The 23742-nt window shown below is 38.9% G+C and overlaps 1 protein-coding gene across 1 annotated transcript; it reads right to left on the bottom strand.

Annotated features, from left to right (window-relative positions):
* Positions 1–17511: 17511 nt before the first annotated feature.
* Positions 17512–23081, bottom strand: LOC133452333 (protein phosphatase 1 regulatory subunit 29-like). The gene is made up of 4 exons (XM_061731585.1): positions 22878–23081; positions 21062–21211; positions 19555–20549; positions 17512–19124 (listed from the first exon to the last, which is right to left on the bottom strand). The coding sequence occupies exons 1-4, from the start codon at positions 23079–23081 to the stop codon at positions 17555–17557; spliced, it is 2919 nt and encodes a 972-aa protein (XP_061587569.1). The 3' UTR covers positions 17512–17554.
* Between the last annotated feature and the right edge of the window lie 661 nt (positions 23082–23742).

Consider the following 23742-nt stretch of genomic DNA (forward strand, 5'->3'; position numbering starts at 1 on the left):
CCACATTTTTTGACAAGTACTTTTCAAAATGTCATGGTTGCAATAGTTATAACAGTTTAAGACTAAGGTCTTCATAGAAATCGAACTAAATGCTTCTATGAGTGATCAAAAATTAAGGCTTATGGCTTGAGTTGTGTCTAGCACACAAGTCCAAAACAGAATTTCAAATCATAAATCATTAATGATAAATTCAGGTTTAAGTTATTGGGAGTCACTTTCCTCATCTTTCAAACAACTAAAATAACCATATCCCCACATCAAAATATAGGACCATTGCAAGCACCATTCCCTTTACAACATGCACAAATCACACTGACTTTACTTTTTCAATACGACACATCTAAGACAAAACCAAGCTGATCCCTGGAATACGATGCACTAGAACAATGAGTTTTGGTTCCTTGCAGATGGTACTCAAAACTGAGCCTATTATTTTGCCATCTCATTGAGCCATAAATGACTGCTTTCTGTTTTGCCCCTGGTTGAGGTACAGAAACTTGGTTTTACTAGTCTTTCAGCCAGCAGCGCTTTGTCAAACTGGTGGCAGACTTAAACATATCCCACATGGAATCAAATCTAAGCCCTGTTACTTATTCCACCATCACCTTCTCAAAACCACCTGATAAGAACTTAGTCAGTTCTTCATCGATGAAAAACTTCAAATGATGTTTGCAGCATTTGCTTCTGGCACTCAATTTACCAGGCGTTTAATATACTGAGGAAAAACTTCAGAGAACATTGCCCTGAAACAAACAAGAACTGAGATGGGTACTTTATTACCCTAACAAAGTACCACCACAGAGGATCCTGAGCACCTTTTGATTTCTATGAATCACAGATGGCAAGAAGTCTTTACAGGCAAAGATAAAATAAATGTGCTAAACATAACTGCTGTAGCATAAGCAGTATTGCAAGTGGTGAAACTAAAATGTATGCATATACACTTAAATCAAATCAAGTCTTGAAATGTGTGCTTTTATGAAGTTAGAAAAGTTTTATTTGAAATAAACTATGCAATAAATGGATATGACAAGGAAATATTTTTGTCATGAAATAATCTTTGTCCAAAACATTATGAAAGGCACTTTTGACATTTATCTGATGGTTCATTCATCTCCTCAATTAGTATGTTCTTTCTTTTGGCAAATATCCCAACATTCATCCATAACTAAGGTATATTTTATGCATTTGTTGTGGGAAAAGTTTACCAAGTCGTACTTTCTTATGTAAGGTGGGAGGATCGGGTATTGGGATTGAAAGTGAGGAGAAGAAAGAAAACTCAGCTTTCAATTCACAGCTTCCGATTTGGCATAAGGCAAAAAAGGCCGTCATCCTTTTAGAGTACAAGTAGAAAAAAATACACGCAAGCTAAAAATTGTTTTACGTAGTCTGTATTATCTAGAGCTAACTTAATTCAGATTTGACGAGTGTGGAAATGTCTTTTTTTATCTGAACCTGGTCTAAGATTGTCAAAAAATTTTGTATTTTCACTATTATAATTAGGTTTCACAGATATCAAACTGTGTTTAATATGGCCTTTAGGAAGATATACTTTAACTGTACTTAAATCCAGGTCAGTGCATTTGTAGCTTCTGAATGGGGCCTGGTCTACAGTTTTGATAAAGAATTGTCACATGATGCTGAGGGGGCTGTAGTTTGGCTACTAAATCAGATGTTATAAACTTTAAAACATTTAAATAAAGAGGACTATTTTTCACCCAATCAAAAAAGAATGTAAACATATAGTATCCTATGGTATTATAAAAGATGAGCCACAGTGAAGGTATCCTGGTGCACTCTGGAAAAGCAGTGTTACGCTTGCTTCCACAATTAGTTTCTGCAACTGTCCCGTACCACAACTTTTGTTTGGAAGATGTCGGTGTGTGTGCTACAGATGTCAAACGACGCAAGATAAATGGAGGGACACCACCTAATGCACCCACTGATTGTTGCACATTCAAGATAATCCTCTGTGCTCTTTTTCTCTTCCAGACTCAACATTCAGCACAGTGGAAGATTTATTGAACTGAAGCCCTAACAGGACTAGCTTTCAGAACCTTAGTGTAGTTGGGACGCAGCAAAATGTACTTTGATTTATGTGACATTGCATCTCATTCATTAGTTTCACATTTCTCTATTGTTTTCTTGCTCATAAATTATGCCAGATTTTTTTTTTATGGTAATTTCCAAAAAACCCTCTTGTCTCTTGCTTCCTTTTGGCTCCTGTGTTTACCTCTAAATCTCATGTTATTCTTTTTTTATATACACTCCTTCACTCTGCCTCTGTTTTCTTACAAGAGTATTATTTCAAACTTGGAGCCTTAACTCTGATGTGTTCCTTAATATTGTCCTTTTTTATCTCGCTTTTCGACTCAGTTCCCCTACTTTTCTCTCTTCAGCTGTTCTTCAATTGTTTCTCTTGAGCATCCACCTGTCTTTTTAGTCATTTCATCTCTCTCATTTGTTATTACCTCTTTATTTTAAAACACACATCTGTCTGAGCTTCTATCTCCCCTTGCCTTTGCCCTCAAGGTGCAGCATACTAACTATACTTTGATCTAAACGGCACATTCAAAATTTGACGCAATTTGATCCCCCCCCCTCTCTCTCTCTCTTGCTCTGATCCAATGCTCGGGCGGTTTTATCTGCAGCCATCTGATGAGGCTGCAGCATCAGAGCCACTGAATCAAAGAAACTGATAAGAAAGCTGTTTCTGTGTTGGTACTGCTCTGGAGCTTTCTGAGCCCAGTGTGCAAATATGTATTTTGCAAAACAAAATATGATGGACAATAACAATGTATCTTCACGATGTAGTGATGAAACAACAGTATCTTCAGTGAGAAGCTTGTTACTGCAATTCAGACCGTTGAAGAAGATCATTCTTGTGCACAGCTAAAACCCACTACAATGACTCTTTAAAGTGACTATAATACTCACTGACTTACTACTGCAAAAGCATGCTTTCCCTGCAGGTATCAATTAAGTGTTGAGTGAAACTGTATTTAATTTGTGATTAAATTAAGAAAACCTAACAGACAGTCAACAGGACCAACGTTATTAAACAGGGTCCCTCAAGAAAAACCTTCCTAGCACATTTACACTGCTACCCTATGTCTATGACATACTAAAATAGGACCAAATGTGCAAATTAATGTAATAATCTATCTGTGGGGCACAAAGACATAATCTATTTTCAACAAGTCAGAGTAAAAAAGCAATTAGTTAGTTGTGTAACTTACATTCAGGACCATTTTAGAGCTCAGAAAATGGATACCTGCTTTGCTATTAAGTTGGATGGTAAAAACAGGTCTACAGCATTTCTCTTTGGGGGTTAGGCACACATCAGAAGAATTGCATTGTTACCCCATTTAGTTGGATTCTGCGGGTTTATACATTCGAAGGTTGGGGTGGGGAATGAGCCTTGCCCTTTTTACCAAACCTCTTTTCACATTATACAGATTTAGAAGAAAACATGTATACTGTTTCCTGATTGATGAAGTAGCTTTTCAAATTAAAGCAACACAAGAACAAAAAAAATCAGCAGTGCTGTCACATCGTTTTTCACAGTGCAGCTTTGATGAAAGTCGGCACAAGACTAACAGTCCGGAGCTTGTTTGTCAGAACTGCATGCAGAGTATGTCTCTGACTAGAGCTGATAGGGATGATGTCAGTGCCCTGAAGCTGTAATTTTAGTGTCCAAATTACCCCCTTAACTGTTAAGATAAAGATGTTCAGGAGACATTTTCTTACCAGACCAGACAATATAGGCAAAAATAAATCTGACATACGTTATTGCAGAATTATAAATGGTTTTGTATCACCTATAATGTATTTTTGCAGCTCCCTTGCAATGGTCCATCTCATATGCGCCGTTGATACATTAGTGTAGAAAAGTAATCAGCTTCTAGATGTGGTGCGCCTGTAAATATATATAACTGCTTGCACATCTGAAAAGGTTTTTGCATGCATATCCACAGCACAATTACCCATCCTGCACCTTCTCCAACACAGTGGCAGAAGGCAATTAATGAGAGTCTGTGTTCTTATCAGCTACCTAGCAACCTTGACTGTTCCGCCTGTTGCCCCCAGCAACTACTGCTGCTGCCCGTAATCAATTGCTGAGCTTAACATCAAACTGAACCACTGACCTATGGTGCGGTGTGTGGGATGGGGAGAGGAAAAAAAAAGTTTGTCTGCTACGATCAAATGAGACACAGCATCATGGTGTTTTTAGATAAAGTGGAGTTTGGTAGAGAATAATGAGCATTTTGAGTCTTTATTGTGTAATGTTAACAGTAAATGTCAAGTTTGGTCCAATGCCAACAATCTAATAGCAAATGTTTCTTATGAGAGCTGCTATTTGGGCCACTTTCAGCAGCCCAGTTTCCAGAGTATCTATGCTGGCTTTTTGAAATAAAAGTCACCTCCCCAAAGTCAGAGGAAATTATTCTGCTTTTACAAGTATAAGGAAGGCAGGAGTGACAGTCATGTTGAACTGTTATGGCACCATAGAAATTGATTAAAAAAATAATAAATCAGTATATCAGTATATGTCTCAGCTTTTATATGGCAGTATTTAAAAAAACCATAATGTGATTTACCAGACTATCCAAAGCTATATAAAAAAAGAAGCACATTTCTTGAGAATAACCTGGAACAACTATACAAAAGTTTACCTCAAAAAGAGCGAGAATAAGATGAAACTCAGCTTGTTCAAAACTGGAAAGTCTAGCTCTTATGCTAATTGTCTATTTCCATAACTTATTGTCGCTTCCACCTACCGGTACATGCATTGTGAAGGGTATACAAGTTATTATTGGAAATGCAGAAAATGCATCTCATTTAACACATGAAAAATACTTGAATTAAAAAGTAAGAAACAAAATGGTGGCTGCTACATGTTATGATATTAAGTTTAGCCAAGGATTATAACTGTTGAACACATAGATTTAGTCTCTTTAGGGCCAGACAGCTCCTTGGTTTCTGTAAAGCTGCCTTCCACCACTCTATTTGAATAAATGTTATTAAATTTCCAGGGTTTGTTTGCCCCAGGGAGTGTCAGAAAGCATGAATGCATTTCCCTCAGATCATGTTCTGGAGCTAGTAATTGCTAAAACAATTGTTATTTAAGTGAAAATGAGCAGGGGGTAGCATTCTGCTGCTGCCTGTTTTCCACTGCTGTTAATACTATAATGTGTCACACTGTATTCTGCTGGAGTAGAATGCCTCCAGTGTTGTCTAACAATTGGATGACTATGTTTTTCTACTGACATTTTGGCATTTCTTTGAATTCTTCACATTAAAACATGGCTAGTATGACAACAAACAGATAACAATTGATGTTGATTCAGAATGTCTAATCATAATGCTCTAATTTGCAAATATAGATCAAGCATGTAAATATTTCGATCATACTTCCTCCATAAGTACTTAATACAAGTTATAATATGCACAATCTACAGCATAATCCCCGAATGATGTGGCATTGGAATCAGAAAAAGTCCATCTTTACTGAGTTAAAGATAATACAACACATAAATATTAGTATCTTATATTCTACAGTATAATTTTCCCTGTTAGCTTGATTGTACACTAATGCCATCACTAAAAAGCATTTAATAGCTCCATCTGCAGCTTGTAACCCCATGCTACAACACTTTTACACAAACAAGTTATATTAGTTTCATGCAAACAGACACAATTTCTTGTTTACATGTATTAAATATTGTTGAAATACATTTGCTCTATTTGTAGCGTACATATTTAGTGAACTTGTGTATGTTCAAGTTATTAAACAGTTAGTTTGAATGTATTTAGTTAAATTGGTTTGAATTAAGTTTAAGTCACTTTACCTCTTTTAAGGGTTCTGATAGCTAGTTTTTTATTTTTTGCATTTTTGGGGTAAATAATAACCCCTTTTTTCTAGAATGTACCGCTGTGTCTTTATGCCTAACCAGATTGGTCCCTCAGAAGTAGCAAAAAAACGTAGTATTTTGCTCATCTCTGTGTTTGTACACCTCTTTGATGATGTGTTATTTATATTTATCACAATTATTTCTAATTCAAACTCAAGAAATGTGTGCATATATTTCTACACGAAGTTGCATTAGTCTAAGAGAAGATTATATGCAGGCAAAAAAAAGTAACAAAGGTGTTCTGACGAATCCCTTCATGTGTTTTTCTCACAACAGTACCTTTACCCAGCAAGTTTTCTTTAAACATACCTGCATTCAGAACACAGCCACAGCCTGACTACTGTACAGGTGTTTTACGGATGTATTCAGCTTCAGTGGTTGGCTCCAGGGTGTTTTCGACACTTAACTATCAGTCAGGCTGTCAAAATGCAGACACCCCATCTATAATCCTGCTATTCTTTGGCAGTGCTGTGTGTCAAGGTCATTTACACAAAAGGATTTAACAGTGCGGCCATATCATGCCAACAATGAGTCGCTGGAGTTTGCTTCCTGGACTTGAGGTGTTATATAAGCCTGTCTTCTCAATAACATAATCTTTTCTTCTCTTTGTGTAATTTGGGGTTTCTCCTACCTCTTTTCGCTTGATTTACTGAACCTAACATCTGTAGTGTTGCAGCAACTGCAAGGCCAGATCTTAGAATATGACATGCTGCACAAAGCATTCCCATCACATACCCCAGTTCTGTGTGGGGTTGGACATTTATTTTGTCCACAGAAAGGGAAGAAGGGAATTGTTCAACCTGCAAAATGAAGAAACAACAGTGTGCATCTGCGAACAAGCATGCAATTATGATCCAATGGTCTGTTGTTGAGTGACATATGTTTTTGACGTATTGTTTGTATTTAAACTGTATAGCTGTAATTGATTAGTAACAATGACACCAGCATGCAATTCAAACCTATGGCTGTGTGTCAGGGCAACAGAGTGTGTGCATTTGTGGGTCTGCATGTGTCTGTGTGTGAATGAGCACATCCTTATTGGAGAGCCTTGGAGACTGAAAGGCAGATTAATTAAAAATGCTTCAGATACTCATACTGAGCTGTCACTCCCTCCACAGAGCAGACCTTCATAACAAAATCCCTCAGACACATATTCAAATTCACATACTCATTATAGATGCTACCCAGTGTCATGTTCAGAACACACTCATGCAGAGCTACAGTCTGACACAACAGCTTTATTTTAAGGCAGATGAAATGCACATACACACTTTTACTGGGGCAGAAAAGACATGTATAGTGCTGTGAAAAGGGTTCAGGCACTTCAGATGCTTATACTACACTACAGGATGTGTCTGACTGATGCTATTCAGTCTGCCGTGGAACCACGTCCCCAAACAAGCAGCAGAGTAATAAAGAAGCCCAGTCAATGAGGATTCCTACAATACATAGAGTAGCATGGTACAACCGCAGCCCTCATCTCAAACTCATAGAGTTGCTCTGGGATTATAGGAAGAGACAGAAATGCTTTGATAGCTTAGACCCACACAAGAAATGTGGCAACCTCTTTAAGGAGCCTCAAACACCAAACTGATACCTGTTTAAAGTTACAGTCCATTTATTTAACACCATAAAAACTCCTGGTAAAAATTGTATATTTATCTTTTTTCCTTTAAAGCCACCTCTGATGGAGATAGAGTACCTTGAGGCATGACTTCACATCTTTTTCCTCTAATTCTGAATGTCTGAAAAGGACTATGCACATCTAGACCTGCCAACATCAGTACGAAGAAGGCAGAACACTTTACCCTGCTTGTCTCCTGCCACTTTGCAAAACTAACTGAGAGGAAACTAAGTTATTCAAGGTTGCATGCAAGTGTAAGTATCAGAAAAACAATATTTTTTTTCTATAGCTTTCAAAATGATCACCACTCAACAGTGATGGATAACATGAGCCATCAGCAAGACAAGCTAATCAGATCGTTTAAAAGATTAAGCTCACAGGTATCGCTGACCTGGTTTCTATCTAGCTTTAAGAAGCTCACCCCGGATGTCTCGGATCAACAGTGAGGTTTCAGTAGACAGGACTCAAAATACCACAATGGGCCTCTACTGCTGACATCTCAGCAGGTAGCAGGACACTGCTCGAGTGCAGGGATTCATAATGAAAGCACAGCAGAGAGAAAACATCCATCCATTCCCATTTTTAAAGAAAAAAGGCTTTCTCTTGTTCAAGGTCACATGTTTGTTTAGAACCTATCTCACCCATCATCAGGAAAGAGGTAGGGTGCACTTTTAAATGTCAAACACAAGGCCACACAGACAAAAATGAAACAATAGAGTCTGCATGTTCACAGGCACGCTTTTTGAGCTTATCTGTCAGAGGGAACACACCCTCTTGCAAGGGGTAAACATATAAACCCCATTCAGAAATATGCCAGCCAAGCATCAAATTAGCAACCTTCTAGCTGTGGTGGGTGGTAACCACCAAGGAGAAGAAGAAAAAAGTCTACAGGTTTCACAACATGCCCTCTCTTTTTTTCCAATTTTAAAGATTTTTAGTGGCTCCAGTGGCCCTTTATTTAAGTTGCAGAAGGGGGTAGAGAGAGAATGGGGATGACAGGCAGGCCGGGATTCGAACTGTAGCCTCAGTATATGAGCTGCTGCTCTTACATAATAATGAATTTAACTTCTAATGCACTTTACATTCTCAAAGTGCTACACTTAGACCATTATTCATTCATACACATTCTCACCGGTGGTGGTAGCTACGTTTTGTAGCCACAGCTGCCCTGCAGACGGACGGAAGCGTGGCTGCTATATTGCGGCAAACGGCCCCTCCGGCCACCACCAAACATTCATACACATTCAAACACATTCATACGGGGCAAAGTGGGTAAAGTGTCTTGCCCAAGGACACTACGACAGCCTCGTACGGGACGGAGCGGGATTCGAACCGCCAACCTTCCGATCATTGGACGACCTGCTCTACCACCTGAGCTACTGCCGCCCCCTACATGCAGTGTCTTCAGGGAAATGGTTGGGGCAGTGACAGTTTTATAGTTTCCCACCCAAACGAGGCTGTTTTTGTTTCATATCTGAAAATAACCTTTTCAAAGAATAAAGATGGCAGACTTTGACCATTATAATATTTGTGATGGGGCAATGCAGTGTATCCGAGTGAAATTAATCTACCTGTCATATTCTAATATCTTTGGAAGAGACATGGAAGCTCACAGAAAAATATTTCCACCATCATTTTATGTTCGTAAACGTACACGCATATCAGCTTTAAAGCCCTGCTGCACAAGCTGCGGGTGTGATTCTTCCGATCATCTTCATGAAACATGGCCTGTCAGACTTTGACTTTCTCTGAAACTGCAGGCATTCAGAGCAGAAGTTCCCAGCCACAGCAGCACTGGTGGATGAATTTCCTCCTGATATCCTTAATGGTTTTTCTATTTACCACACACTTTATAAAGTAATATGATGAAGAAAACAGGGAGTTTTGAAAACCTCCCTGTTTTACTTTGAGTCTTACACATGTCTGTGCACTACTGTTCCAATACTAGATAAGGGTTTCCTAAATGGAAGCTATCAGATCAGCACTGTTTTCCTCTGCTTAAGCAGCAAAAGGATTAGGAAACAAGGAAACGAAGTGCTGTAAAAGTGTGAAATTTAGTGTATACTATAAGCTATTTGTCTACAGCTGGTAAGGTGTGTGTATTTTTCACTATCCATGGAGCTAAAGACAGAGAATCCATTAAACTTTAAAAGCTTTGACTGTCATCGTAAATAATCACAAATAATTATGGTTGAATTACATAATTTTACCTCATTGAGGGAAGTGTTTAGTTTGTATTATTGAAAACATACTGTACTGTACATGGCTGCTTTCTGTTGTGATTTTAAAGACAGATCAGAGGGACCCATGAATATTCTGAGCATGACACTTTGTTGTAAAGACAGAAGATTGGCAAATGTATTGAGAATATTTAAAATGCAACCAGTTGCAAAAAAAAAAAACAATCTGAGAAGAGCACAACATCAACAACAAAAAAAAGACACTTTTGCTGTTTGGCCTGTAAAGACAATGAGTTCATTTCTACAGATTTCAACAGATGTTTGGTTCCATTGCACTTGCACAAAAAACAAATTGCCACTTTGGCACTTTTAAGACCATTTCTGTCTGTAAACGTTGATTGAAATATTCAGTCCACATATTTTGTAGTCTTTGTAAATCTGACATGTTGTTGTGTGTGCAAGAAGATATGTTTTTTTTTACAAGTGTGTGAATAGTCATGTCTGTGTAATAATGTGTATGTTCTCTATGTTTGTACATTTCATGTCCATAGAGTTCAATTCTAAACTATTCAAACACTTACAGAATATTAAAAGATTCTCTACATTATCATCTGCGTTTGTGTGAGTGTGTGTGTGTTTGTCACAGTTGGCCACCGGTAAAAAATCTGCTGCTCTTGTTACGTGTTACGCCCACAAGGAAACTCCCCTGGCAGTTGTTCTCATTAGGTTGACGATAAGTCAAAAGGATCATGTCAACCCACAAATGAATCAGCAAACTGAGGCGTCAACCTCAACAGCAGACAGACTATAGTGTTTGGATTGGAGTCCTGCTTCCTCTGTAGAGGCAGTAATAGTAGCTCGGGCCAGGGTCAGCTTGGGCTGTCTTAAAGATATACAGGAGTCAACTTCTGAATTGAGTAGATGCAAAGCAGAGCGTCCCTGAAGATGGAAACCTCTTCCGATAGAGCCAAGGAACACTTCAGTTTCACAGTGCTTAAATCTAAATTAAAGTGCTGAGAGTTTGTAGTTAGCCCACGCCTCTGCTGAGACTGCAGTGTTTGACATTATGTTACTTTAATAACATAAGACGTATGTTCTGGACAGAGGCTTTGAAGCAGTTCGTTCCCATAGATGCATATTGCCTCAAACTATCTATTTTTGCTAAAACGTTGTAGATGATGAAAGTTTTCTGTTTTTTGTGTATGGTTTTTTTTTCTACCCAGTCCAGCTTTTATATATTATATCCCTAACACGGTGACAGATCTCGACTATTTTACATGGGGGGGGCGTTCAGGAGGTTTAGACAGGGTGGTGTGGGACAACATCAGCGCAGTATGAAGACATTCCAAAGCTTATGTAAACTTCTTTATGCTGCTCTTTGGAGGGTTTTGGGGGAACATATTTAAATTACACTGGTGCATCCGAAGAGTATCAGAACCACTGAAGAAAAAAAAAAAATCTGAGAAAAAAATCTGAATTCTGAGATTAATCTCACAATTCTAACTTTTTTCCTCAGAACTGTATTTTTTTTTCTGCAGTGGCCCTAATACTCTTCTGTACATCCCCTTTGCATTTTTAAATGTCTGAAAAAAAAAATCATGAAAAAAACATGGTGACAAATAAAATGACCAAACGCAGCTAACACTGTTTCCCTACCACAGGATGTGGTTAATTGCAATTAGAGATAAAATAAGATGAATTGTAAAGCTTTAAACAACTAACCTTAAAACAGAGGATTTTTCTAAAGGCACGTTATTTTATTGAGTATCATCTTATGTTGCTACACTGGAATTTTGAATAGATAAGAAAAACATAGCATTTGGTTCAGCTGAAAATGAGGGTTGTTCCTCTGACTCCATGGCATCTTTTTCCTCCTCATCTGCATTGCTTACTTCTTCAGTATTTGTCCCTTTTTCTGTACCTGATACCTTCTCATCTTCATCCCTCACACCCCTCTCTTCTTGTTCGTCTTCTTTATCACTTTGTTGCTGCTCCCTCAGTGTCCCTCCCCACATCTGAGCCTCCTGAATTCTCCTCCCTTCTCTCTTCTTCATTTCTATCCATTTCTTCTGCTTGCTTCTCCTGGTCGCTTCTTCCTTTTTGGCTGAAATAACTTGTAATATTTATTTTTTCAAATGTTGTCTTACAGGGGATGAAGCGCTTGAGGCTGAAACTCAGACCTCACTCGGCAACAAAAAATTCTATATTCTGATTGGCTGAGAAGTTTTATTTTCTGATTGGCTGATAGGTTGGTAACTCAAGACAGCTGCTCTGATCTGCATGAGCGCTCAGTGCACCGCAGCATAGTCTGCCTTTGACTCGTAAGATGGGCTGTTGGAATTTCTGTGTGGTGAAGTTAATGATTTCTCATAGTGAGAAATGCCATGTGTGGCGTGTGAACTTGTTGAAATGCTTGTGTCTCACGCTCAGTGCATGAGACTTAAAAACCCAATAAAACCCAAAGCAATATACACCAACAATTGAGAGATAACAACCGATTTTGACAAGCGATTAACAGACGTACTGAACAGTCGCCTTTGCCTGTTGGTTCCTGGTTAAAATTTAACTTGGTTAAATAAATTTAACTTGACTTGAACTTAAAAATAAGTGAAAATATCACCTGTGGAAGCTTATTTAATCAACAGAAGTTTACCAGCTCGCTCTCTCCACTGATGCCCGCGTCGTCTCATCCACACAGAAGCACCGGCAGGAGATCCATCACACAGGCATGTACAGCTTGTACAGCATAACAACATTTTAGGGGCCAAAGATGATCGATTATAGTTTCAAAAATAAAATGAATGTCTTGTTTCAATGCATTGGGGGGCTTTTGAGCAGAGTAGTAATTTGTCTTTAGTATCCTTTTAAAACATTAAAATTTGGGGGGAAATCGGTCTTGAGTTGGGGAGGGGCCTTGCCCCCCTGCAAATACATCCCGGGCCTAAGACCTAAGACTTAAACAATAGTGAAGCTTTGGCTCTGCCTATCAAGATTCCCATGTCCAGTAGCTTTGCAAACATGTTTGTTTCATTCAGACAGTCAGTGTGGATGATTAAATCAACATAACCAATAATGATTTTTTTTTTTGATGATTTTTTGCGTTACACGGTATCTGAAGACATGAATCAGAAATAAAAAGCCAATAAGGCAGTGGAAAACTGTTCCGAGAGGGCTGAAGGAGTGGCCAACACATTACAGCTCTTCAGTGGCAAGCAGGACTGTCCGACCCTTTTTTCTTACCCTTAGCAAAGAATTACTCATCTTCACATTGCACCGTGCGTCTGAGATTTGTCTGATGTAAAAAACAAAACAAAAAAAACTCTTTATATTTTACATGTTTACAATATAAATGTTATGTCATTCTGTTTAGTAAAATGAAAAAAAAGGGGGTTGTTGGTCAACAGTTAAATTCTAAGCACGTTTCATTGAATTCCCTTCAGTTCTCCCCTAAGACTCACATTCTCTTTACAGATATTAAACCCCAGGATTTGCACAATAAGTTCTTGAGGTCAATTAACTTGTTAATGGTAAATAAAAAGGCGATATAACGGGATGAGTAGAATAACTCCCCTGGCTCTACAAAAACCACGTTTTCACTGCAGATTCTGGTTACAATCAAATAAGGGCACACACATCTCGCACTCCTATACTTAAAGAGTTGTCAGTCTTCAGTCCTAATGATAAAGATTTGAAACTAGAGCAACAACAGGTCTAAAGGGAGGCAATCAGGATGGATGTTCCAAGCTTTTTCTTAACTATTGATTTGTGTTTTTCAATAACCCTGAACTTCAAAACTTACAAAACGGAAAGGAAAAACCAAGTTTATGTGGCAATGGTTCCCCGAGGCAGCCAGTGAAATTGTTGTAAAATCCCAATGACTCTCTTTGAATTATGTAGAAACTATCCATTACAGTCATAAAAAGAGGAAGTTTCTCTACTGTTTACCAGAGCTGCTGCTCCCAAAGATTCCATCAATCACAGTGATAATGTTAGCAATGGTAACTCAAATTCCTTGGCAATTCTAAACAAATGGCCAAGATATATATAGTAGTACTAGTAGTGTGTGTGTGTGTATGTATATGTGTGTGAGCGCGGATGTATGAAAACTCTATTTTAGTTACTTTTTTCCCTTTCTGGGAGCCTAAGACTGACAGTGATTCATTTGAAATGTTCAGTCAATGTAAATAATTGGAAAGATCAGCAAGGTGACATATCGGCACTCTCAATGGTAGGGTAACTGTGCGTGTCCCTGGGGACTGAAATCAAACACACTTCATTGTTAGAAACAGATAAAAACATTGTTATCACCTAAAAATAACTTGTGTTGAGGAACACACAGGAGCAAGGCTTGAAATCATGGCTATGCAGTGAAAACAGAACTGCATTATGTCTCGTTCAGATAGCTTTAAACATGCAGACATATAAAGTCTGAAGATGTATTTAATTAAGGAGCACCTTCTGTGATTTGAACAAAGAGCTGAAAGCATGGGCTGTTGGATAGAAATGAATGAGTATCCTAGCAATTGGACACAGTGGGCTGATGGATAACTGTGCCACTACAATTCCTTATATCGTACAAATCACTTACGGTATTTGCAGTTAACTTCAGTTTGATTCTTTCCATTCCTCCTTTTAGTCATTAATTTCCAAAAGCATCTACCACCACGCATAGCCTGTGGTGTTCATCTAAAGCCAGTTGATTGAATTCGTTAAACCTAACATTGTCTGGAGCTGCCAGTGGAATTTGAAGAAAGAGCTAAAAGAGAACACAAGTCCCTAAAAAAGAGATGAGTATCCAACTTAGTGCCTAAGGGAATTTTTCTTTGTGTTTTAAATGGGGCCCCACTCGCCCAAATTAAGTTCTATTGATCTGTTAGCAAAGTAATGACAAGGCTTTGATAGCTCATTGTGAATGCTTGTGGGTCTATTGGATTGTCCGCCAAAGATGACATACATGGGTCAAAAGGAAAGTCATTATTATGGGTAAAATACTATGGGAATACAAAAGAACAAAATCAAAATAAAACCTGGACAGATTAACAGAACAAACAAAACACACCCTTCGATAACAGCATAACTTGTCCACTTACAGAAGGAATGAGGCATTTATTTTCTCCCTCCCCCATCTCCAGACTTTGAAGTTTATAGATGTTCATTTACTTTTCTTCCCCGTTTTTTAAACATCTGTCCCCCATCAAATACAAAAAGAAAAGAACAAAATCAACAATCATCTATAATTGTAAGAGAAATGCTTAAATGTGGACCAAAAACTGTTCAATATATAAAAAAAAATGACAAAAAAACAAACAAATAAAACACAAAACATAATCTTTTGTATTCAGATAAATTAATTTCCCACTTTCTACAGTATATCATCGCTGGCTAGTTTTCACCATCAAAGCATCATAGTAATTTAAGCCCTGTCCAAAAGAATATCTCATAGTTAGCTTGGTAGATAATCTAATAGAAGATGCACTCCTTCCAGGCATAAAAAAGCTGGCCATTTATGACCAATAAGAATCATCAAAAAAGACGTAATAATGTCCAGGAGTTTAGATCCCAGTCCTAGCTCACTGTGTAATCTGCACAGTCATAGCAATGTGTCAGATTGTTTTTATTTATGTTTTATTTTTTTTTACCATTCCTGCCTGCCAGACAAAAATAGAATACATAGAATCTTTGGAAATCAACATAGGTAGGGCAGTGAAAGAGACAAATTCTGGCAAATTAAGTCAGCTGTCATTAATTTCCATCAGGCTCCCAGTCTGTAGAAGTTAATGTCAGCACACTCTCCTGACCTCAGACAATTTTACAACATCACTTACTGTAAATCAGTCAATTTACCCCATTAGTTGGAAAGAACAGGTAGGTGGGGGAAAAAAAACTCACATATGGAAATTAATTTATTAAATATTTAAAAATAGAACTTGTGGGCTGGAATTTAGATGAACTGTAGAAAACGAGAGGTCTGGATGAGGATAGAATGGAAAGCAATAAAAAGGATACAGGTCGGCTGAAACTAATATTTTGATAGCATGTATGTTAAAATCAATTATTAACATGGAGGAGGTTCTTGTATATTCACTGAAGTTTCATAAAGCTCTAATTATATGCATTTTAGTGTAATGTATTTATCAGATGGCTCTGTGCATAATATGTTCAGTATGCAATACTAACAAGCCTTGCTCCTTGTTGTTTCAACCAATGATAATGCAACTTCCTTAAATTTAAAACCAATTCTTCAATAATCATACAGCAAATAATAAAAAGCAGTTAACTTAAAAAAAAAAAAAAAAAACTCTAAAAACTATATTGGAAAAGAAAGGGAAAAATCCTACATGAAACCTCTCAAGGGCACTTTGGTCCAAAGCAAGCTACCAACTATTACCCAGACTAAAGCGAGTTCTTACTAATATAATGAGTGTAAAGTCATCTGGTCTGGAGACATAAAATTTTCCTGGGGCCTTCACTCCTCACACCATCCATTTTATCGCTCTATGTAGTCCAGGGAACATTTTTATGCAGCTTTTCCTTGAGCTGTCGCATCTACAGCTAAAAATCCACTGAACCTTGTCTCATCTTCTTAACAGCAGCATGTTCAAAATGAGATGCAGTTAAAGGAAACTCTCTAACCTGCTCTCAGTCTGTCTCTATTTCTAAATGTGATTACGAGGTTCTTTAATATAGAAGCTAACACCTGCCTTTCTAACCTGCAAAGCCCACCCTAAAGTAATTTCTGCATGACTTGCAATATTGAAATGTAAATTTTCCCAACTCATAGCCTTATCAAAGAAATATGCTACACCAGTAAATAGGAAATAGGCTACAGGAAAAAAAATGCTGGGAAGGTTTGAAAGGATTTACTTTGCGTTATCTAGATATGCAGGCTGGCAAAACCCTAATTCTTTTACACACACAGGTACACACACACACACAAAACTCCTGACAGCATTGTTATCTACTCTATCTATTAGCTATCCAGCTTGCTCCAGAGGAGTCTGAGAATAATGAATGACTCAGCCCCGACCCATTTCTTCCACTCAAATGTAATCGCTCACACTAGCATGCACAAGCTGTATGTCCAGACAATATTGTACATATGTACTTGCATGTTTTGAATCAATAAACATGCTCAACTAATAGCCTCCCTAACCCCGTCTTAGACTGGCTAAATGAAAAGGGGAACAATTAACTTGATAAAAATCATTCAATGCTTTCCCCAGTGAAGATGACTCAGGCCTATTCTAATACAAAAACACCTAATTCATCAAACTAAATACTCATTACCACCTTAAATGGTACATCTAGAGCAGAGCAGGTGCAAGCAGTGCCATGACATTATGGTATTGTGAACACTGGTCTGATGGATTAGAGAAAAATACAGACATGGCTTCAGTGATGAATAGTCTGCTTCTAATGAGATAGCTGAGCTACAGTGTGTCAGTAATGAGGTAGAAGACACTTTCTTGTCGCCACCTTAACATTGCTCATTAGCAGGGACTCAATGGGTCTGTGAAGCCTGCAAGGACCAAAATGCCCAGTATGAGGCAGTCTGGTAAACAGCTTGATTCTTGTTAACTGTCTCGCAATGTTATGGTGAAAGTCTAGTTCGTTAACAACCACTGAAAATGTTAATGATCTGTCACAGAATCAATTTTAAAAATCCCCCAGAGAGAATACCTCTTTCATTCTGGATCCAGCAGCTGAATGTCTTATGTCATTGGACACCTCTCAGGAAACATCATTATCTGTCTTGCTACATTAATATTTATTTTAATTTAATTGTGTCACCTCACAATCTCCCATAGGGCATTAAACTTGATTGATTTTGTACCTCACAGCTTCTGCTGGGCAGAAACACCCTTCCAGTAGTCCAAAATATCATGAAGGTCCTCGTCCTTGGCAAACTGCACTTTCTTACGCAGGGCATGGCCGGCTGCTATATAGGATGCTTCTTCTCTGGGGCTTTTTTTGTAAGGTCGGAATCGCTCCCAGATGCGCAGTGTGCTCTCAGATGAGTATTCTGGACTGGAAGAGTAACCAGAGTTGTAGTTGTGGTGACGGGAGGGAGACAGCTGGGAGTAGGTGGCTGTGGCTTCCCTCTTGGTACGCCCAAGTGGCTTGAGGAAAGAGGCCTTTTGGGCTGGTGAGGGCGAGTCGTTATCGCCCTCATAGTAGAGCGCAGGAAAGGAGTGGCGGTGCTCTGAGCTGTGGTAGTCGGGTTGAACCTCCAAGTGGTGTTGCTGCTGTCCAGGGCCAATGACGCCACGTCCGCCCCCGTTACCATTGGTACACCCTATTCCACTCCCATTTAAACTCACTCCACCGCCATTTAAGTTTCCCTTCTCATTCCCGTTACACCCTCCTACTCCACCACCTCCTCCTCCATTTCCGACTCCTCCGCCACAACCAACAGGGCTGTTCTTTTCTGTTGGGTACTTGGGTGGTTCATTGCGTGGCTCAGGAATGTCCACACTGAACACTCTTGTGTTCTTGACAGATCCTGCAGCAGGAGTACCACAGCGGTTCTTTACCACATTAGTGTCAGCACTAAGCTGCCTTTGAAGGGGCCGTGCTGCATTAGCTGGTGGTGGATCACGGTAAGGAGGGGAAAGAAATCCACCACCACTGATGCCAGGCCGTTCAGACAAGGGCATAACCAGAGGTACTGGGGCCATAGAAGGGGGGTGAGGCTGCTGATGTAGTTGTGGATGAGACTGAGGATGGGACTGAATTTGTGGCTGAAGATGAGACTGAGACTTTGGATGCACCTTTGGAGAAGAGGCCATGATCTGATCTCCAGGGTGACCTGGTGAGAGGGGCAAGAGGTTGCGGGGGAGGGATGCAATGCAAGGAGGCTGAGAAGAGGATGTAGAGTTGCTGTTGTCAGCTGTGGTCACAACATTAGATGAGGCATCCAACTTAAGGGCATCGATGCAGTTGTTAATGATCTGGTTCACCTTGTCCACCTCCTTAGCAATGGTGGAGATCTCTGAAGCTGAGCCACGGTCATCATCATCTGAATCCTCCACACCCTCTGTTCCATTTTCAGCTTCATTCAGCATATCAACCATTACTTCCCCTGCTACTCCTTGTCCTGCAGCAGCCACAACCCCTTCTCTGCCTTCCCCTGCCTTTCCTGTTGTCCTAACATCCATGTAATGGCCCTTGCCACTCATGGCCTCAGAGAAGGCAGTCGCCATTTTTTCTACCTGTGGCAAGGTGGAGAGGCGGGAAGAAGTGGTATTTGCTGATCCATGCAGCATGCCTGTACTTGAAGAGGCAGACGGTGGTAGCTTGCTTCCTGCTCCCCCTAAATGATGATGCTGGTGGTGAGCCTGCTCCTGCAGACGCTGCATGGCGCCTGGGTCATTGACCACTGCAGCAGCTGCCTCTGGACCATACCTAGAAAGGTACATATTCACTTTAAAACAAACAGAGCATTTGATCCCACATGATTACATTACATATTGTATACTGTTCTTTTCTTTTGTCTTGCATGCGTTTTAATTTATGTAGTATGACCCAAAACCTTTGTAAAACAAAGTTGTGGGAAAATTATTGACAGTTTTGCTTGGCATTACAGTAAATGAGGCTTTTTGGAAATTTACTACTAATGAACTTATGCTCACAGTATATATATATATATATATATATATATATATATATATATATATATATATATATATATATATATATATTTTATATTTATATAAATAAATGTATTAATTATCTTATGAGGATGTGATAGTAGGGGCCATCAAATTTATTTTGACTAAAGCATCCCAGGTGCCGGAAAGAAAATGAGTTATAATAGTATAAAATAATTTCGCACCTCATCTCGAGGATTGTTTTCTTCACACTTATCGCTTTTTCCTTTTCTTCGTGGATGCGTCGCCGCCTGAGACAGTAATAGACAAATCCAAGGACAATGACCATGCCAAACAAGCATCCCAGAATTGTCATGATATAGTGGGTAGTTGTTGATGGATTCGTTCTCTGGTCCTCTGGCCCCATAGCCCGTGTGGTAAAGGACAGACAGGTGTGGTTGTAGCGCTGAGATTTACTTGCAGAAGCCACACAAAGAGTGTAGTTGGTGTGAGGCTTTAGCTTATCCAGGGTAATTATCTCATTCTTATTTTTAAGGGGCCTGATGTCTGCCACATAAGTGTGGTTGTACTGGGAGAGGATATACATCTTACTGTATGGTCGTGGAATTTGCACCATCACAGAAGCCGTAAAGAAGGAGACTGTTTGAAGCTTCATAGAAATCTGATGGTTATAACTGGGGTCAGCAGTGGACAATGGTGTTGGCTGGTGGTTCAGACCTTGGTCTGAGTTGTCTAAACCCAGCCCTGAGCCATCTGCATCCGGCATCTGGGAAGTCATCCCTGGAATAATGACACCATCACGACAAATCGATAAAAGAACGTAACGAGCATTTCTACCATGTCCAGCCACTGGACTCAGGAGTGGGTAACCAGTCATTTCTTGAGGAGTTTCACACTGGAGACGGTCGTAGGTGTGGGTCACATTGTTAAACTCCTCCAGCCATGTTAGAAAGCTGTAGAGTTCACAGCCACAGTGGAATGGGTTGCCAGCTAATTCACACACCATCAGCCTGCTGAGAACAGTGAAGGTAGATGGGTCAAGACGAGCCAACTTATTAGAAGATAAGTCCAGGCTGCTGAGATTTGGGCACTCCCAGAAAGCATTGGTGGCAATGACCTCAATGAGATTGTGTTGCAAGAAGAGGCACTGCATTCGACCCAGACCCCTCAACATGCCCTCGGTTAAGTTGGTCATTTTGTTGTAGCCTAGCTGGAGAACCTGATGAAGAAAGACACAGTAGCCCATCTTAGTATTCACCAGAATAAGAATCGACAAAGATAACTGCTTTTCATTTGGTAGGTCTGGGATACATTCTCAGCTCAATTAGTTTTAAAATAGTCTAATGCATTATGCAGCCAACATGTAAATACTGGATAAAAACAACAACATTGCAAAAAAAAGTAAAGGATGGATAAATTGATACATCCAGATTAGGGCTAGGGCATTGCCCATTGCATGACAAGCGTCAAGCCTGCTCTCCCAAATAAGATTTAAAATAAAAATGCCACATTTACAGTATATGAATGCATAAATACATTATGCATTTATATAAACAGTATTTTTTGGTACAGTATTATCTATGAATTTCATTTATTTACAAGTTTATATCAACTGTTTAGTTATATCTAGTGGCAATGTTGCAACAAGCACATAGAAAAAAAACTACTTTGGAAGTCGAAAATAAGAAAAGGTACACCTCACAAAAACAGATTTCTTCATTGGTTGCACACCTGTAGGTTTGCTTGTCCAGCAAAAGCCCCATCTTCAATGTAGCTGATCTCATTCTTGGTTAGATTGAGGTCGGTTAAGTTCGCAAAGCGGAACATGGAGGCAAAAAGCACTGCCTTGAGTTTGTTCTCATTCAGCCTCAGGTCATGAACCTAACAGATACAAGAGAACAGAGGTAACGTCATCTTGCTTTTTATTCTTTTTGGCTTTGTTGTTTTTCTCTGGTCTCAATCTGTCCTTTGCCTCTTCCCAGATCCACCTGGTCATGTGTTTATCCCTAATTCATCCTGCTCTGCCAGCTTTTCTATGTTCCAAATATCCTAAAACATGATCTTAATTTCTAGGCAATACCCTATGTTTTTTCACTGCTTTTCCACCAGATTTTTTTTCTCTTAAGACTTACATTGATATCCCCTCAGAGAACTGGGGCCTCATGTACAAAGAGTGCATGGTTTTCATTGTGAATCATTGCGTGGAAATGTGTACGCAAAAAAAAAAAAAAAAATCGCATTCCCAAATCTGTGTACGCCCAAATCCACGCACGTTTCTTTGAACATCACAATTAATGTGGAATTGAGCGCACATGCGGGAGCACAACACTCCGGGCTGTCTCCTCCATCAAGTAGATCAATTTGAATATGATAATGAGGATAAACATACATTAAAAAACGCTCATCCTTACAAGGAACTTGCAAAAATAAGTGAAAAAGAATAATAAAAAAAAAACATCAACCATGAGCTGGATTTAAGATGTAAAAGAAAAAAACAAAGTAACATGCTGTAGTGTTGACCGCATTGCACTATGGGTGTCAATGTTCTTTGCTTTGTGTTGCGTTCAGTTAATAGTCACCATTACTTAAGTTGGTGGGATGAATAAATTCCTCGTTCCATCTTACTGTCGCTTATTATATGGTAACGGATTAAGCCCAATGCAAATGTGTATTGAGTCCTGCAGCACCTGCAGCCGACTCGATATAAGACTCGTTAAAAACGTTATTCATATATTGCTGAGTCACATTAGTTCGTACCAACCAATCTTTAAAGGATATGTTGGTTTTATCTTAAAAGACAACTTTAGGGAACCAGTTCTTTGTTTCAAATTGTGTTTTAATGTTTTTCTGTTCAGACACAGTTATGGGATATTTTAAGGATCTGGCTTTTATCTCGAGTAGTCGTCCCATACGGTCGTCAAGGCGACTGAGAGATGACTGAGAGATGCAATGGAGAGCCACCATAATACTATATATGGCAATTGATACAAGCAAAATTGAACACAATTTTATAGATTTTGGTTTATTGTGATGTATTTTGAAGATGGTTTGAAATATCTCCTCTTACTTTACATATCCTTTTTTTTTACATCATTACAGCAGCCAAACTTTATAGTAGATGTATGCATTTTTAGCTTTTTAAAAATAGTTTAATGTCAACAAGGAGCTTGAGGCAGGATTTATGAAAAAAATGTGTATAGTTTTAAGTTTTCTAGTAATAATTTCAGATGAAGCGTTCCAAACCAAAAAGAATGAGCCCTCTAGCGTATCTGTCCGTTGCCTTGAACAGGCTGTGTGCTGCAAAATGCGCTGCAATTCCTGGCTGCAGTAACCCCGACGGTCGTCGTGGCGCTAATGAGTCTCATTTCTTATTCTTACCTCAAGCTCCTTTAAGACTGTAAAACTAAAAATCATCAAAGTGAGGCACCCTATCATTCACTTGCATATGTAAAACACTAACAGTGACAGTTAAAGCATTTAAGACTAAGCCTGACAGAATTGGCTTTCGAGGTATATAAGCAATACTGATAGATAAACTCATACTGACCGTACTGTTGATGTGCTGGGGGATAGTCTCGTACGGAGGCTGGTTCTGACTGCAGATAGCCAACCAAACGTAACCTTTATCCCCCTCTATCAGCCAGCAGTCCCCTTTCACCGCACCAGGCAGGTGGAGTAGCAACAGTGCAGGAAGGAGCAGGGAAAAGAGCAGGGTGGGGGACAGAAAGGACAAACAGAGTCTCCTGGCCATAGTTTTAAGTGGGGTGTTTGAAGTCACCTCAGAGGAAAGGAGGAAATAAAAAGGAACTTGAAGGGAGAAAGGTAGATGCAACAGTTTAAGTCAGGTGAAGCGGGTCAAATCTGAGCAGAGAAGGGAAAATGGAAGGGCTTCTTCTTAATAATTAGAGCGTAGGTAAAAAAGCCAGTCTTGTCCCCATTTTAGGTGTTCCACATCAAAGGATTTTGAAGACTGTCACCGGAGCAGGAACTCATGGCCCCGACAATGGGATATCTTGGTAACACAGATAAGGAAGGTTGGGTGTCTGCATTAAACAGAAACAAAGAGAAGGAAGAGAGAACAATATAAATACTAAATATATATATATATATATATATATATATATATATATATATATATACATATACACACACATACATACATACATACATACATACATACATACATACATACATACATACATACATACATACATACATACATACATACATACATACATACATACATACATACATACATACATACATACATACATACATACATACATACATACATACATACATATATATATATATATATATATATATATATATATATATATACATATACACACACATACATACATACATACATACATACATACATACATACATACATACATACATACATACAT

This window comes from Cololabis saira, chromosome 1 (assembly GCF_033807715.1).
Source record: "Cololabis saira isolate AMF1-May2022 chromosome 1, fColSai1.1, whole genome shotgun sequence".
NCBI classification, from domain to species: domain Eukaryota; kingdom Metazoa; phylum Chordata; class Actinopteri; order Beloniformes; family Belonidae; genus Cololabis; species Cololabis saira.

Coding starts and splice junctions, on each gene's coding strand:
- LOC133452333 (XM_061731585.1), bottom strand. CDS start 23,081: ATGGCCAGGAGACTCTGTTTGTCCTTTCTGTCCCCCACCCTGCTCTTT. Junction 21,212..22,877: donor CCCAGCACATCAACAGTACG/GTCAGTATGAGT, acceptor TGTATCTGTTAG/GTTCATGACCTGAGGCTGAA. Junction 20,550..21,061: donor CTGGACAAGCAAACCTACAG/GTGTGCAACCAA, acceptor TTTCTTCATCAG/GTTCTCCAGCTAGGCTACAA.